This window comes from Coptis chinensis, chromosome 2 (genome assembly GCF_015680905.1).
Source record: "Coptis chinensis isolate HL-2020 chromosome 2, ASM1568090v1, whole genome shotgun sequence".
In the NCBI taxonomy this organism is placed as follows: domain Eukaryota; kingdom Viridiplantae; phylum Streptophyta; class Magnoliopsida; order Ranunculales; family Ranunculaceae; genus Coptis; species Coptis chinensis.
Genome location: NC_141457.1, coordinates 97,320,777 through 97,335,243, shown reverse-complemented (window position 1 = coordinate 97,335,243; position 14,467 = coordinate 97,320,777). Strand labels below are relative to the sequence as shown.

The 14,467-nt window shown below is 42.8% G+C and overlaps 1 protein-coding gene across 1 annotated transcript; it reads left to right on the top strand.

The window, feature by feature from the left end:
* The first annotated feature begins 13,356 nt into the window (after positions 1 to 13,356).
* On the top strand, positions 13,357 to 13,764 carry LOC147519399 (uncharacterized). Its single transcript, XM_086594127.1, has one exon. The coding sequence runs from the start codon at positions 13,357 to 13,359 to the stop codon at positions 13,762 to 13,764; it is 408 nt and encodes a 135-aa protein (XP_086450253.1).
* The last annotated feature ends 703 nt before the right edge of the window (positions 13,765 to 14,467 follow it).

Here is a 14,467-nt window from a genome sequence, read left to right as displayed (position 1 = left end):
AGACTGGCACAAATAATAGAAAAGGGCTGCATTAGGCGAGTTGGAGCACATCATCAAACAAAGGAAGAAGGTGGTGGTGGAGTTATGAATGTTCCTGACGATGGAATGTGGGTGCACATTGTGGGCTGATCTTCAAATTAGTCTCTAAAGAAGACACCATATGGGTAGATTGGATTTGGAAACAACACATCAAGTCCAACTACTTTTGGACTATGAAAGTACCAAGAGACCGCTCTTGGGCGTGGTAAGCATTTTGATCAATAGAACCGCAGCCAAGAAACTTATCAAATACTCCATTGCAAATGGGGAAGAAACGCCTTTGTGGTACGATATTTGGTGCACAAGATCACCGTTGTTCAAGACACCAAGCAATGGCAGAATGGGATTTTCCGCTGGATGCTAAGGTCAGTGTTATCATTTCTAATGGGGAATGGTCTGATGCTGTCAATCTGATGCAGTCACAAACCTTAAAGGCAATGATTCAAGAGGTGGACATCAGCCAACATCTCGCACAAGATCAGATAGTGTGGACGCCGCATCAGAGTGGGCAGTTTACCTCACACAATGCGTAACATGCACTATCACCAGAGAAGGAAAAGAAGAAATGGCACAAGCTGGTTTGGGGTTAGTGGGTGCTTCCTAGACACTCTTTCTCTACATGGCAGCTGTTCTCTCAAAGTCTCCCCACACAGGACAGACTTGTGCAAAGGAAAATTCTCCAAACTTCAGCATGCTGCCTATGCAACAATAGCCGAGAATTCTCAGGTCACTTGTTCTTTGAATGTTTGTACTCCAAGGAAGTCATATCTCTACTCGGTATCAGCACTGATAACCGCACAGCAAATAGAGAGTGGTCCTCTATCCTTCGCATATGCAAAGAAGAAGAGTTGGGAGAGATCTACAAGGTTTTTTTTCTGCGCATCAGTGGCATACCTATGGAAGGAAAGGAACGATCGTAGATTTCAGCATGTTGCCAAGACAGAGCAAAACCTTTATGAGAAAATGGAACGAGATATAAAGAATTACCTGCAAGTCTTAAGGCCAGAAGTCCAAGATTCGGCAAGAGTTAGGGATCTGTTTCAGAGACTTAACATTGAACCCAAATATATGACGCCAAGGCAAGTAGAATGTGTGTGGAGGCCTCCAAATGACAGGCGTGTGAAGGCCAATACCGATGGAGCAGTGAGCAGGACAAGGCGGAGTTATCAGAGACAACGAGGGACAGGTGTTAGCGGGGTTCAGTGGCAGTGGAGGCTTGGCCCGTCGTTTTCCAGGAAATCAAAGCTATCAACATATGCCTACACGATGTATAGCGTATAGCTATAAGGAAGTGGAGGTCGAGTCGACTCTCTCATGAGTCGTGAATGCAATCAACAAGCCGGAGAAACCCCTTGGTTCTCGCATGGACATGCTAAAAGCTATAGATATGAAAAGATCGGAATTCACTTTTATATCTTTCTCTCATGTTTATAGAAAAGTGAACCGAGCTGCGGACTATTTAGCTTCTCATCATGATGCAGCTAATTTTGTTGTACAATATATTTGTCCCTCCACTAGATCATAGACTGCAATGTATTGTAAATGATGATGCAAGTGGCCAAATATATGTACAAAATAGTTGAATCAATACAGGTGGGGGTCTGCCTAACCATAGCTTAATTTTTTTTTTTAATGCTAACCCGATTTGCATGTTTGCTAATCGGGTGTGTTCTTATATGAACATAGTCGATCAGCCTGAACAGGGTTAGCTGATGTTCGAGAAGGTGGCGTGTTGCTCGTGATTGATGTTAGCCTTTATTTTTAATAAGATGTCGGTTCATTTTCCTCAGAGATGTAGTGGAATTTGTTGGGGACATATGTTTTAATTTATTTTCTGAATTCTTAAGTGAAGAAGGTTGTAACTTAATTTTGATCGCAAGTTTTCATAATGATGAGTTATTGTTAACAGTATTTTATTATTTAGATTTTTTCCGCATGTGTTATTATTTCTTAAGGGTTATGAAATAGATTGGGTTTTGAGGTTGTTGTCACATCTCGGATATCAAGGAGTCGGATATTATTTATATTATTTGTATTATCAAAATTCGGGGTGTGACATCAAGCCTACTACTATGCATCATAATAACAAATCAAAAAGAATGGAAGCAATCACATTCATGCAAAATTCAAAGACAATCCTAATTCAAAACAAGTAAGTAATTTTAATATTCTTTACTTCTTACAAATTTGGTTAGATGCTAGAGGCCCTCAAATTATCCTGAGAAAACGACCTAAACATTCCCATCAAAAATAAAAGTATCAGTATCAACAGTAAAAAGAAAATATTGTTCAAACATTTCATCCATCATCAAAATTACAAGAAGAGCATAATCAGTTGACGCAAGAGAGATTCTCCACATTCAAGGGGTCCAGTTAGCAGCCATCTTCACCAACAGAGCTACTAGCTAGATCACCACTTGCATTCAGCACTTTTATAGTAGCATCTTCAGTGGGCTGAACAGCAGGAGCAGCACCTAAAGTCGGCTGGTAGATCAGATCACCTACTAACATCTGCAACAGTACTTTCCACCATGTAATCATCCACCAGAACGTAGACATCACCACTCTCTACCAAGTCGACCAGGTCGTTGTATTTATTCTGAGCTCACTCAACAACGGCCTGCATATTTTTGCACTCAGCAACCCAATGCCCTACCTCCACCCTTGAAGCGTCAAGAGACGGCTGCAACAAGGCCACCCTCCCAGCCAACTCCCCGACCAAAGCCCTCAACTCCCCCCCCCCCCCCCGACTTCATCCCGTTCCACCTCTTGTACAGCCAGCAGCTTGTCATAGGCCTCCTTGGCAACTTCCAGCTCCTTCTTGTACAGGTCGGAGGTAGTTGCCATCTCCCTCAGCTTCCTATACATGGCCAAGACCTGACAACCAACACAATAAGTCAAAAAGCAATAAATCAAAGCACAAAACAAAAGCTCAGATCGGAAGGACACTTACAAAGCAGATGGAGCGATCCATATTTTTCAGGTTCGCCTCCAAATCCTTCCCAGTCTCCAACTGGTGCCTATCACCATCCAGGGCAATACTCTCCAGCAGCCCATTCGCAACTACTTGAAACTGCAGTCTCTATTCTTTACTAGCTTCATCAACCCACTCATGGGGTCATAGTAGGTGATTGTTCTGTCCAGAATGTCAGAATCACCACTCTTGTCACCTGGGGCCGCACTCCTCGACCCCTTGCACATCTGGGCAGCTGGCTCAGTCTCACTAGCCTTCTTCTTGCCCCGGGCATCAACCACCCCAACATCCATTGCCAGCTCCTTCAGATTCATCTTTTTCAGAAGAGCCCGACCTGATGAAGTACGACCTTCCACCATAGCAAGTCGTTCCTCAGACTCAGTTCGGGTCCTCTTCGCCCCCTCAGGCTCAACCACCTCAGAACACCTCTTTAGCTGAGGCCTGTGAAAAGGAGCGGGAGCATCACCAACTCCCCCAGAACTCCCACCACCACGACCTCCCCTATCACCCTCACCTCCCTCCCCAGCTCGTCGGGACACAGGATGGCTACCATAGCCTCCTCCAACCGTTCTCACTCCAGAAATAGGTTCTCTCCTTTGGCTCTCTCTCTCTCTCCATCTCAGTGTCCGAGCTAAAATCAGAGATATCAAACACTAGCTTTCGGGCCCTCTTTTTTTGCTCAACCTTCTTCTGGTTGATCTTCTCTCATCCGCGCTTCTTGAAGCAATGCACAACCTCCCCCAAGACAACTCGTTTCTCCTCCCAACTCAAACAAGCAAAACCTTCAATAACCCCGGTCCTTGTGCGCCCACGAATAGCAACCTCTGCAAAAACAAAATAAACATTTATCAGAATGTTCAAATTATTAACTACCCTACATACACTACGACCTATAAAATAACGACTTACCATCCCACTTTATAGTACGATTATCCAACTCCCAGTTAGAAGGACAACCAATAATGACCTACGCCCCCCAATCCTCCTTACTCATCCCCACAATCTTAGCAGATTTCCCCTTCACCACCTGCAAACTAAAGTTCATTGCAGACGACCTCTTCATAGATAAATTCTCTAGCAACATCTGATTTATAACCCCTCTCATTCAACAAATCCAATACATAGAAAACCCTCCAACTATTCCCTATGAACTGATAAGGGGATTTTCCACAAAAATTCAAAACCTCAACAGTAAGCCGAGAGAACGGCAACCTTAGCCCAGCCTTCAACTGACCATAACAAACCACAACACCCCCATCCCGAGGAACCTAATCCAAGCCAAACACATTTCTCTCTCCCACCCGTGGTCATATCTGGTCGGTCGAGTCCACCCAGCCAAACTCCTCCCTCAAAGCAGCAGTACAATCTACTGACCTAGGCACCGACTCCTCAACCATCATCTCCAATGAGGAAGAGGATGACGCCTCACCTCCACTACGAGCTCTTCCACCATCATCTCCATCACTTATAGTTCTCTCTCTCTCCACTGATCCAACTCAACTTCCCCACTCAAACTATCAATGGTAATAGACATTACGAAAGCAAAAAAAGGAAACAAAAGATCAAATATTTTAGATTGAAAGAACGCACCTGAAGACGTAAAGATGAAAAGTTTTTGGTTTTCTTTTTTCTCTGCTTTTTTCACTTGTGTTGTTAGAATGAGAAATGAGAAGCCTTCATACGCCAAAACCCTTCAGTTGCACAGATTTCCAAGAATGACAAAATGTTTCGCATTCCCACAAAAAGCAATCATAACCTCGCCCACAAACCGCCTCAATTTAGGCCCAAAGACCAAATCCAACATTTCCCGCACATTTTCCAAAACCATTCAAACGAACCAGCTGTATGACACGTGTTTGAAAGCTTTACTCTATCTTTTCTTTTCACACCATAGTTGTCCAAATAACAAATAAAATAAAGGGGGTTAACTAAGTATCCTCCGTTCTACATTCATATCACTACAGTACATGTGTCCACACACCAGGTCATACTTTACCAGCTCGTACCAAGCCATTAGAATGTAACAATGACCCAGACTCAGGTCGTCCCAAATATCAGATACAGCCATATATGGAAGCAAATGATCTACCGCGATCCTGAAGCTCAGTCAACGCACTAATCAATGAGACATTTATTTTGTAACATCAGGAGTAATGACGAATCATCAAGATAGCACAAAATATGGATCTACACTTGACAACGGCCTGGAGTAAATAAGGAAGGTTAGCTCAAACATCTATAAGTAGAGAGAGATGAACTACGTGAGGCTTGATTCAAGTTTGACCCAAGGAACTTGATACGTAGGCAACTCTTGTCCCAAGAAAGAGTGCAGTCATTCCCTACCAACCACAACTTCAGGTCGTAGACCCAAAATATTACACCTCTACACCCCCACACTAGATGAGCCAATTAGGATCCCTCTAGATGGGAAATTAGGGTCCTAAAGTACACAAAAAAAAAAAGTCAAATTGGATTGACTTTTGACTTTTGGGGGGGGGTAATACTCGTTACCTAACCCTTCTTATATTTTATTTAGTTGATGTATGACACAAGAAGTTAAACAGTATAAACTAAAAATGCAAGCTCATTACAGTCTAAAAATCTAGAAAAACATATATATATATATATATACTTATTTATATATATATATATATATATATATATATATATATATATATATATATATATATATATATATATATATATATCATTACTTAAAAGGGACTTTAAATAATTTAAAATCTAAATCTTTTGTGCTTCATATTTAATCTAATCTTTTTGTGCATATGATCTACTAACTAAAAGAACATCTCTACAAAAATTCAACTCATTTGACAATTTTTAACACTGGCAAAAGATGATTGCAAAAACTAGACATTTCTGAACCTTTATATATATTTTCAAAAGTGGAAAAAAAAATTATCTAAGTTAGAGGATATCAAACGAGTTGAATTTTTGTAGAGATGTTTTTTATGGTTTAGTAGATCATATGCACAAAAGATTAGGGTTTAAATCATTTTGTAGGTGAAGTTGTAGGTGTTTTTTTAGATTTGGTACTTATTTAAGGTCCTTTTAGAAGCCAACTATATATATATATATATATATATATATATATATATATATATATATATATATATATATATATATATATATATTTATATTTCTATGTCAGTCTGCCCACATATATTCCAACTAACAATGTCGAGGAGATACATATCACCGAGAAGCATGATCATGCATGTACGAGAACTTTGTAGGAAAACACTTTGACTACACATAAACGTTGATAAATAAATCATGAAAAAACCATTCTCTGAGCTTAAAGTCGGCTAAATCAAAGTGCAACGCAACTACTCTTGCGTATAATAGACATTATTTCTAAGATAATTTCCCAAATTAAATAAGAGTGCCATCTGCGAGCCTTCACAGAACAATATACATAATTGCCCTTGCCACCAAAGGATAAGGGAAAATAAATCTAGTTCAACATTCACACATTTGTGGCCGTGAATGATATAGACGTAGAACGGCTGACAAAAAACATTTTATTATGCTTGTTTTAAGGCATTGGGGAGCCGAGCTTCATCAAGCTCATTTGTTATACGAGTGTTAAAGTAAGCTCACATTGTCTGGCAGCATGACTTGTTTTTTAAATGAATGAGCTCAAGCCGAGCAATTAGCGAACCATGCCCAAGCCACTCAGCTCAAATTCAACCCTTACTTTGGGCATAACAAAGTGGCTAAGTTTGGGAAAATATTAGTAGGGTTTATTAGCTTTTGGCCCCACTCTTAATATATGGCATTTGGCGTTTAGCCCCACTTTGTTCATTAATTTGTTTTTGGCTCCAGTTCTGTTAGTTGACTTAGTCAACTTTAACTGCATTGTATGTTTTGATCCTCATATTTTTCTAATGACCTAAATACCCCTCACACTTGACAATTTTTTGAAAATTAAAATAAATTTACACGTGTCCAAATCTCAGGGTTGCAATCCAACAGTTACTGATAACTAGTCCATTAATGGAAGAGGAACGAAAAACTTAAATGTTTTTATGAAAAAAGGGCCAAAAACAAAAAACATATTTAATTAGAATGACATTTTAAATATATTTAAATCCCACAATCTAATAGATTTCATAGTGTTCAGTTTGCAAAATATAACTCTAATTCGACAAAACCCCCAACTTGTTATATGTAATTAGAGACAATTTATGTTCAATATGCATCATAGAACCCTAATTTGACAAAATAGATTTCATAGTGTTTAGTTTGCAAAATACAAGAAATTGGTCTGAATGCCCAATTTTGGGGAAAAGGAAGTCTAGAGGACACCAATTTTGTAAAGTAACTCACAACACCAAATTCTAGTAATTAGTAACCCACGATTTCAAATTTAGTAACCCTCAAGGACAAAATAAGTTGGCCCGACCCTTTTACTTTTTTTAAATGTCAGTTATTCCCTTCCATGAAATTTTCCATTTTTTTAAATACCAGTTTAACCCCTCCGTATTATAACCTAATAATATATATATGAACAATGAGTGTTCATACCTATCCATGTATTAACATTAGGATATGAACATTCAATGTTCATACCCAATCAACGTTCATACCCAAAAGACTATGAACATTGAATATTCATATCCAAGGACTATGAACATTCAATGTTCATACTAAATACACTGGGTCGTTTTGTCTAGGCCGGGCCGTTAATTATTTCGCGTCAGGGGTATACTTGATATTTCATCTATCCGCTTCATTTTTTATTTCGTGTCAAGGGTATACTTGACATTTCATCTACCCGGTCCTTGTGAGTTACAAAAAAAAAATGTCCTTGAGAGTTACTTTTTCGACAGTTTTGTCCTTGAGAGTCACTCCCTGTGCAAAATATAACTCTAATTCGACAAAACCCCCCCCCCCCCAACTTGTTACATGTAATTAGGGCCAATTTATGTAAAATATGCAATAAATAACCCTAATTTGACGAAAACCCCAATTTATATGGTATAATTTGAGCTAATTGTATAGGACGTATACATGACATAGGAGGTTAGTGGTAACAATGGGACCGGATGCGGTATAGCTGGGGGAGACATGTTGCACAGGATCAGATCCGCGGTATCCCAACCGTTCTGGAACTGCTGCAAGACGTGTGGAGATGGAGAGCGGAACCATAACTGCAAGGCAACTGCCGCGATACGTGGAAGGAGGAGAGAGCATGGACGAGAGAGAGGATAAAAAGGAGATCCAGAGGAGAAAGAAAGGAAAGAAAAAGAGAGAAGAGAAAGGAGAAGTGAAGGACTAGAGAGACTTGTGAGATTGTAGGTTGTAATACTAGTCTATACATTTTGGCGCCGTCTGTGGGGATCTGAGAGAAAATGGCTACGGTAACGAAGAGAGGAGTAAGAAGACCTAAAAAAGGACCAGTCAGAGAAACCATTGAGGAACCATTGAGGATGGAAGTAGGAGAGGAAGAAGAAGTATCGATGTGGCGGCGGGGCATACCCACCGACTTCTCCGAGGAGGAGATAGTTAGGTTAAGAGAGGATAATGATGAGTTGAGAAAGGAAAGGGAGATTACACGGGGTGGAACGGAGCATGGGGATCCCAGGGGCAGTGAAGCGGAAGGGGAGAATATAGAGTGCCCGCTACCGGACGTCGAACCAACAGTGGGCATTACTTTAGGGGTGGTTCAGGCTATGATCGAGAGAGATCGGGAAGTGAATCGCTTGCGAAAAGTGAACCGTGAGCGCCTGACCTGAAAGGAGGTCACGAGCCTCAACAAAAAAACCACCGGGCAGATTCAATATGGAATTCCAAAGTACTAAGAGGTTCTCCCAGCCCAGGTTTGAACGGTATGATGGGAAAGGAGACCACACTGATCATTTACATCATTTTTGGCAACAGATGCCATTATGGCAAGAGAATAAGTATGATGGGCTTCGTTGTATGATGTTCCCGGCCAGCCTTAAGGGAGGAGCCTCGGACTGGTATTATCGGTTGGCTTCACGGAGCATAAAAGGGTTTGAAGAGTTGGAATGCGCATTTGTTGATCACTTTATTCACCAGAAGAGAAAGGTGGTTGACATCGTGGCTCTGTTCAACATTAAGCAAAGGGCCGCGGAATCATTGAGGGAGTTTTTATGCAGATTCAAGGAGGAGACGCTGAGAGTGGAAAGTCTGGATGAACATACGGCGGTCATAACCTTCCAGCATGGTTTAAGATCGGGAACCCGAGTTCATGAGTCTATGTCTAAGATTGAAATTACTACGTTGCATGTTCTATACCCCGAAGGTAGAGAAATACATACGATATGAGGATATAATGCAGAGAACGGCAAAGGAACAAAAGAGGTCGGGAAAGGCAATGCAGGAGGTTGAGAAAGATGATCGAAAGGGTAAAGGTAGAATAGAGGACAGAGAAAGAGGATCTTACAGAGGGGAGAAACGAGGGCCAGAGAGAATACTAGATCGGGGCAGAAGAGAGGTGTGAGAGAGAAGGCCATACCGCGAAATGGAACAGACTCCTCTTAACCGACCATTAGAGGAAATCTTGTCTCTAATTAAGGAGCACCAATGTTATGAGGGGCCGCGAAGTATCCCAAAGGAGATAGAAGGGAAACCATTTTGCGAGTATCATCAAATCCGAAACCATGCCACAAACGAATGTTATGCCTTGAAATGGTTAGTAGAGAGGATGATTGAAAAAGGAATGCTCAGAGAGTTTGTCGCTGAGGTGCGTCAAGCCGATAGAGTGCCAGCTCCGGCTAGAATTTTGGGTACGATCAATGTCATCTTTAGTGGAGAGACTCTGGGGAGGAATGCACACAGGGACAAAGTAAGGAAGACAGCAAGCCTCCGATAGGTGAATGAGGTGGTGAGTGTACCGCGGTTAGTTAGCAGAGCCGCGACGGCCGATGGGATCATTATGTTCACCCCAAAAGATTTGAAGCCGATAATTTCGCCGCATGAGGACGCCTTGGTGATTACCATAGCAATGGGGAATTATCTAGTTCGGAGGGTATTGATAGATTGCGGCAGTTCAGTTGATTTGTTGTTTAAAGGGGCCATGGAGGAGATGAACATCGACAAAAGCCAGTTGAAGGTTCCTCAAACCAATTTGTATGGGTTCAACGGCAGTATGACCGAGCCCATAGGGGAAGTTACGCTGTCGGTGACTGCAGGCCCGATCGACGGTATTCACTAGATTCATGGTGGTGGACACTGCGTCGCAGTATAACGCAATTTTAGGAAGAAAATGGATTCACGAAATGAAAGCCGTTCCATCGACATATTACCAAGTGATCCGCTTCCCCACTAATGGGGGAACATATGAAATCAGGGGGGATCAAGTGGCAGCGTAGAACATCCAGCAGATCACGGTGAAAAGTTTTGTCCGAGGAACAAAGGGGAAAGGGCCATCACAGGAACAAGGATTCGCGTAGCAACTACAGGAAGCGGCGGTGACAAAAGGGTGCGAGCCGCCGTTGGGACCGAAGACATTGGATGCGATTGAAGTAGTAAACTTGGGAGTGCGGAAGTTGAAGAGAAATTTACATCCATAGGGACTGATTTGCCCGAAGAATGGAAAAAGAAGCTAGTGCGGTTCTTGACAGAAAATTCAAGTGTGTTCGCATGGGCGATTTAGGATATCGTGGGTTTAGACCCAGAGTTTGCATGTCACCATTTGCACATGAATGAAAGTGCCAAGCCGGTTAGACAAAAAATGAGAAGTTTACGTCCCAAATATGCTGAGGCTATTCGCGAGGAGGTGGCACGATTGAAAGGGGCGGGGATAATAAGGGAGGTCGAATACACAGAATGGTTGTCTAACGTAGTCGCGGTCATGAAAAAGAATGGTAAGGTCAGGATGTGTGTTGACTTCACGGACGTAAACAAGGAGTGCCCAAAGGATTGTTACCCGATGCCGCGGGTGGACAAGTTAGTGGACAGAACTGCAGGGTTCAAAGTGTTCTCTTTCATGGACGCGTCCATGGGGTATAATCAGGTCGCTATGCACGGCCCGGATCAGGAAAAGACCACGTTCGTGGTGGAGGGTAGCACATACTGTTACACCAGGGTGCCCTTTGGTTTGAAAAATGCAAGGGCGACATTCCAAAGATTAGGAGAAAAAATGTTTCAAGGAAAGATTCGGAAGGGGATGGAGATATATATTGATGATATGGTGGAAAAGAGCATGTCGGAGGAGGAACACTTGGAAGGTTTTCAGGAAACTTTTCATATACTGCAGGCACATAAACTGAAACTCAACCCCGAGAAGTGTACTTTTGGGGTAACTTCCGAAAGTTCTTAGGTTACATAGTTACACAATCGCGGTATAGAGGCAAATCCTGAAATCGCATCGATCACCGGTAGAAATGTCGTCTCCTCAAAATGTGAAGGAGGTGCAAAGCTTAGCAGGGAGAGTAGCGGCACTTAACCGATTCATTTCAAAGTCATCGGATAAATGTCGACCACTATATCGATTATTAAGGAAAACACAAGACTTCAAGTGGACCACGGAATGTGAAGAAGCCTTCCAAGAGTTGAAGAATTATCTAGGGAAGGCGCCTTTATTGTCGCGACCGGAACAAGGGGAAACACTATATTTGTATTTGGGAGTTTTGGAGTATGCGGTGAGTTCGGTCTTGGTGCGCGTCGTTGACAAAGTAGAAAAGCCAGTGTACTTTCAAAGCACAACCATGTTAGAAGCAGAGACCCGATACATCCGAATTGAGAAATTCGCTTTGCCTTTAGTATTTTCATCCCTAAAGTTGAAACCTTATTTCGAGGCACACTCAGTGGTAGTAATAACAAATCTGCCTCTCAAGCAGGCATTGAGGGCAGAAAAGTCAGGAAGAATGCTAAAATGGGTGGTAATGCTGAGTTGCTATAAAATTCAGTACCAAATCAGAACCGCAGAAAAAGCACAAGCAATGGCGGAGGTATTGGCAGAGTTCCCAGCTGAGGACCCGACGTGGGGTGAGGAGATGGTAATGGACCACGAAGGGGAGACTAACCACGACCCATTGGACCCATGGGATGCCCGGAATGGGTGGAGAGTTTTCGCGGATGGCTCTGCTACGGATACAGGGAATGGAATAGGCGTAGTCCTGGTAACTCCGGAGAATACTAGGCTGGAGTTATCAATGAAACTGGGGTTCGCAGCTTCAAATAATGAATCAGAGTATGAAGCTGTAATAGCGGATTTAGATTTGGCACAAGATCTGGGCGTGAGCGAATTATCTGTTTACTCTGATTCTAACCTGGTGGTGTGCCAAGTGAACGGGGGATTTGTGGCTCGCTGCCCGAGGATGGCAAGATACTTGGAGGTCCTACAAAGGAAAGCGAGCAAATTCAATAAGATCAAGTTTGCCCATTTAAATCGCGGAGAAAATAGACATGCCGATGCATTAGCTTATGTTGCGTCGGTATTACCAGGTTCGGAGGGGCGATCTATTGAAATAAGAGTGTTGGAAAAGCCCAGTACCGCGGAAGGAGAGTATGTTTGTCTTACCACCTAGATTGATCCTGATTGGATAGCTCCCATCAAGACTTTCTTGATGGGGGTAGAGATTGAAAACACCCAGGAGAGGCGTAGAATGGAACAGCTGAGCCAAAGATACACTCTACTAGAGGGGAACCTATATAGAATAAGTTTTGGAAGACCAATGTTAAAATGCATAGGGCCGCGATGTTCGAAAAATGCCGCCGGCGCAACGACGACGGGATTGTGGAAGCCATTCAGCGGGGCGAACAACCACACACCGTTTGCTCTCTTAGGGATACTTTTGGCCACACATGAAGAGAGATGCCATAGAATATGCCAAAAGATGCGCAAAATGCCAAAGGTTTGCACCGCTGATTCATGCGCCGGCTGAGCCGTTACACAGTGTGCTCAGCCCGGGCAATGGATATAGTTGGACCGCTGCCCATGGCAAGCGGCAAAAGGAGGTTTATGTTAGCGGCAATAGATTATTTTACCAAGTGGGTTGAGGGCGTGGCGTTGCAACAAGTCAAGGAAGAGAATGTGATAAAATTCTTATGGGAGAATATCATTTGCAGGTTTAGATTGCCACATACAATCATCGCGGATAATGGGACACAGTTTACTGGGAAGAAAGTCCGAAATTTCCTTCAAGCATTCAAAGTGAAGCAAGGGTTCTCAGCCCCCTACAATCCGGAGGGGAATGGACAGGCCGAGGCTTCAAACAAAGTCATTATGGATAACCTTAAGAAAAAAACTGGAGGAGCGGAAGGGAGCATGGGCAGAACACTTACCTCATGTGATGTGGGCATACCAAACTACACCAAGAACATCCACTAATGAATCACCGTTCACAATGGCGTACAGAGTAGAGGCCATCATTCCAGTAGAGATGATAGAGTCCACGACGAGAACACAAGCGGTGGAAAGCGGGCTGAATGAGAAAATATTAGCCGCGGATTTGAATCTTGTGGAAGAAAAAAGAGAGATAGCCCGTATTCGATTGGAGGAATACCATCGGACTCTGCAGAGACAATATGATAAACGAGTGAAGCCACGGAGTTTCAATGTGGATGACTATGTGCTGCGACGTGTTACTCCATCCACCAAGAAAGAAAATGACGGAAAGTTGGGGCCAAACTGGGAAGGTCCATATGTCATCAGTAAGAAGGGTACATCTGGAACTTATGGATTACAGACTACAGCAGGAGAACAGATAGACAGACCGTGGAATATCAGAATGCTGAAAGAGTTCCATGTCTAGGACCTTTCTTTAATATTTTCGTATTTGATAGCGCATTATCTGTATTGTTTATTTTTATGACTATGAAATAAACAAGCACTTCTTCCAAATGAGTTAGAAGTAGATAATAGAAATAAAATAAAGGATGAATATATTTGTCCCGTCAAGCTTCACAGCTATACAGCAAGAGAGAGCGGGGGGGAAGAGCCCTTCGTGGACTTCATGTCCGAATCAAACTGGGGGCAACCCTAACTAGCTTCACAGCTATACAAATAGAGAGTCGCGGGGAAAAAGACTTTGCGGGACTTGATGTCCGAATCAAACTGGGGGCAACCCTAACTAGCTTCACAGCTATACAAATAGAGAGTGCGGGGGGAAGAGCCCTTCGCGGACTTGATGTCCGAATCAAACTGGGGCACCCAAACTAGTCACAGCTACACAAATGGAGAGAGGGGAAGAGCCGCCCATGGACTTCATGCCCGAATCAAACTGGGGGCAACCCTAACTAGCTTCAAAGCTATACAATAAGAGAGAGCGGGGGGGAAGAGCCCTTCGCGGACTTCATGTCCGAATCAAACTGGGGGCAACTCTAACTAGCTTCACAGCTATACAAATAGAGAGCCCGGGGGGGAAGAGCCCTTCGCGGACTTCATGTCGGAATCAAACTGGGGGCAACCCTGACTAGCTTCACAGGTGTTAAAAAGAGCAGGGGGGGCAAAAGCCC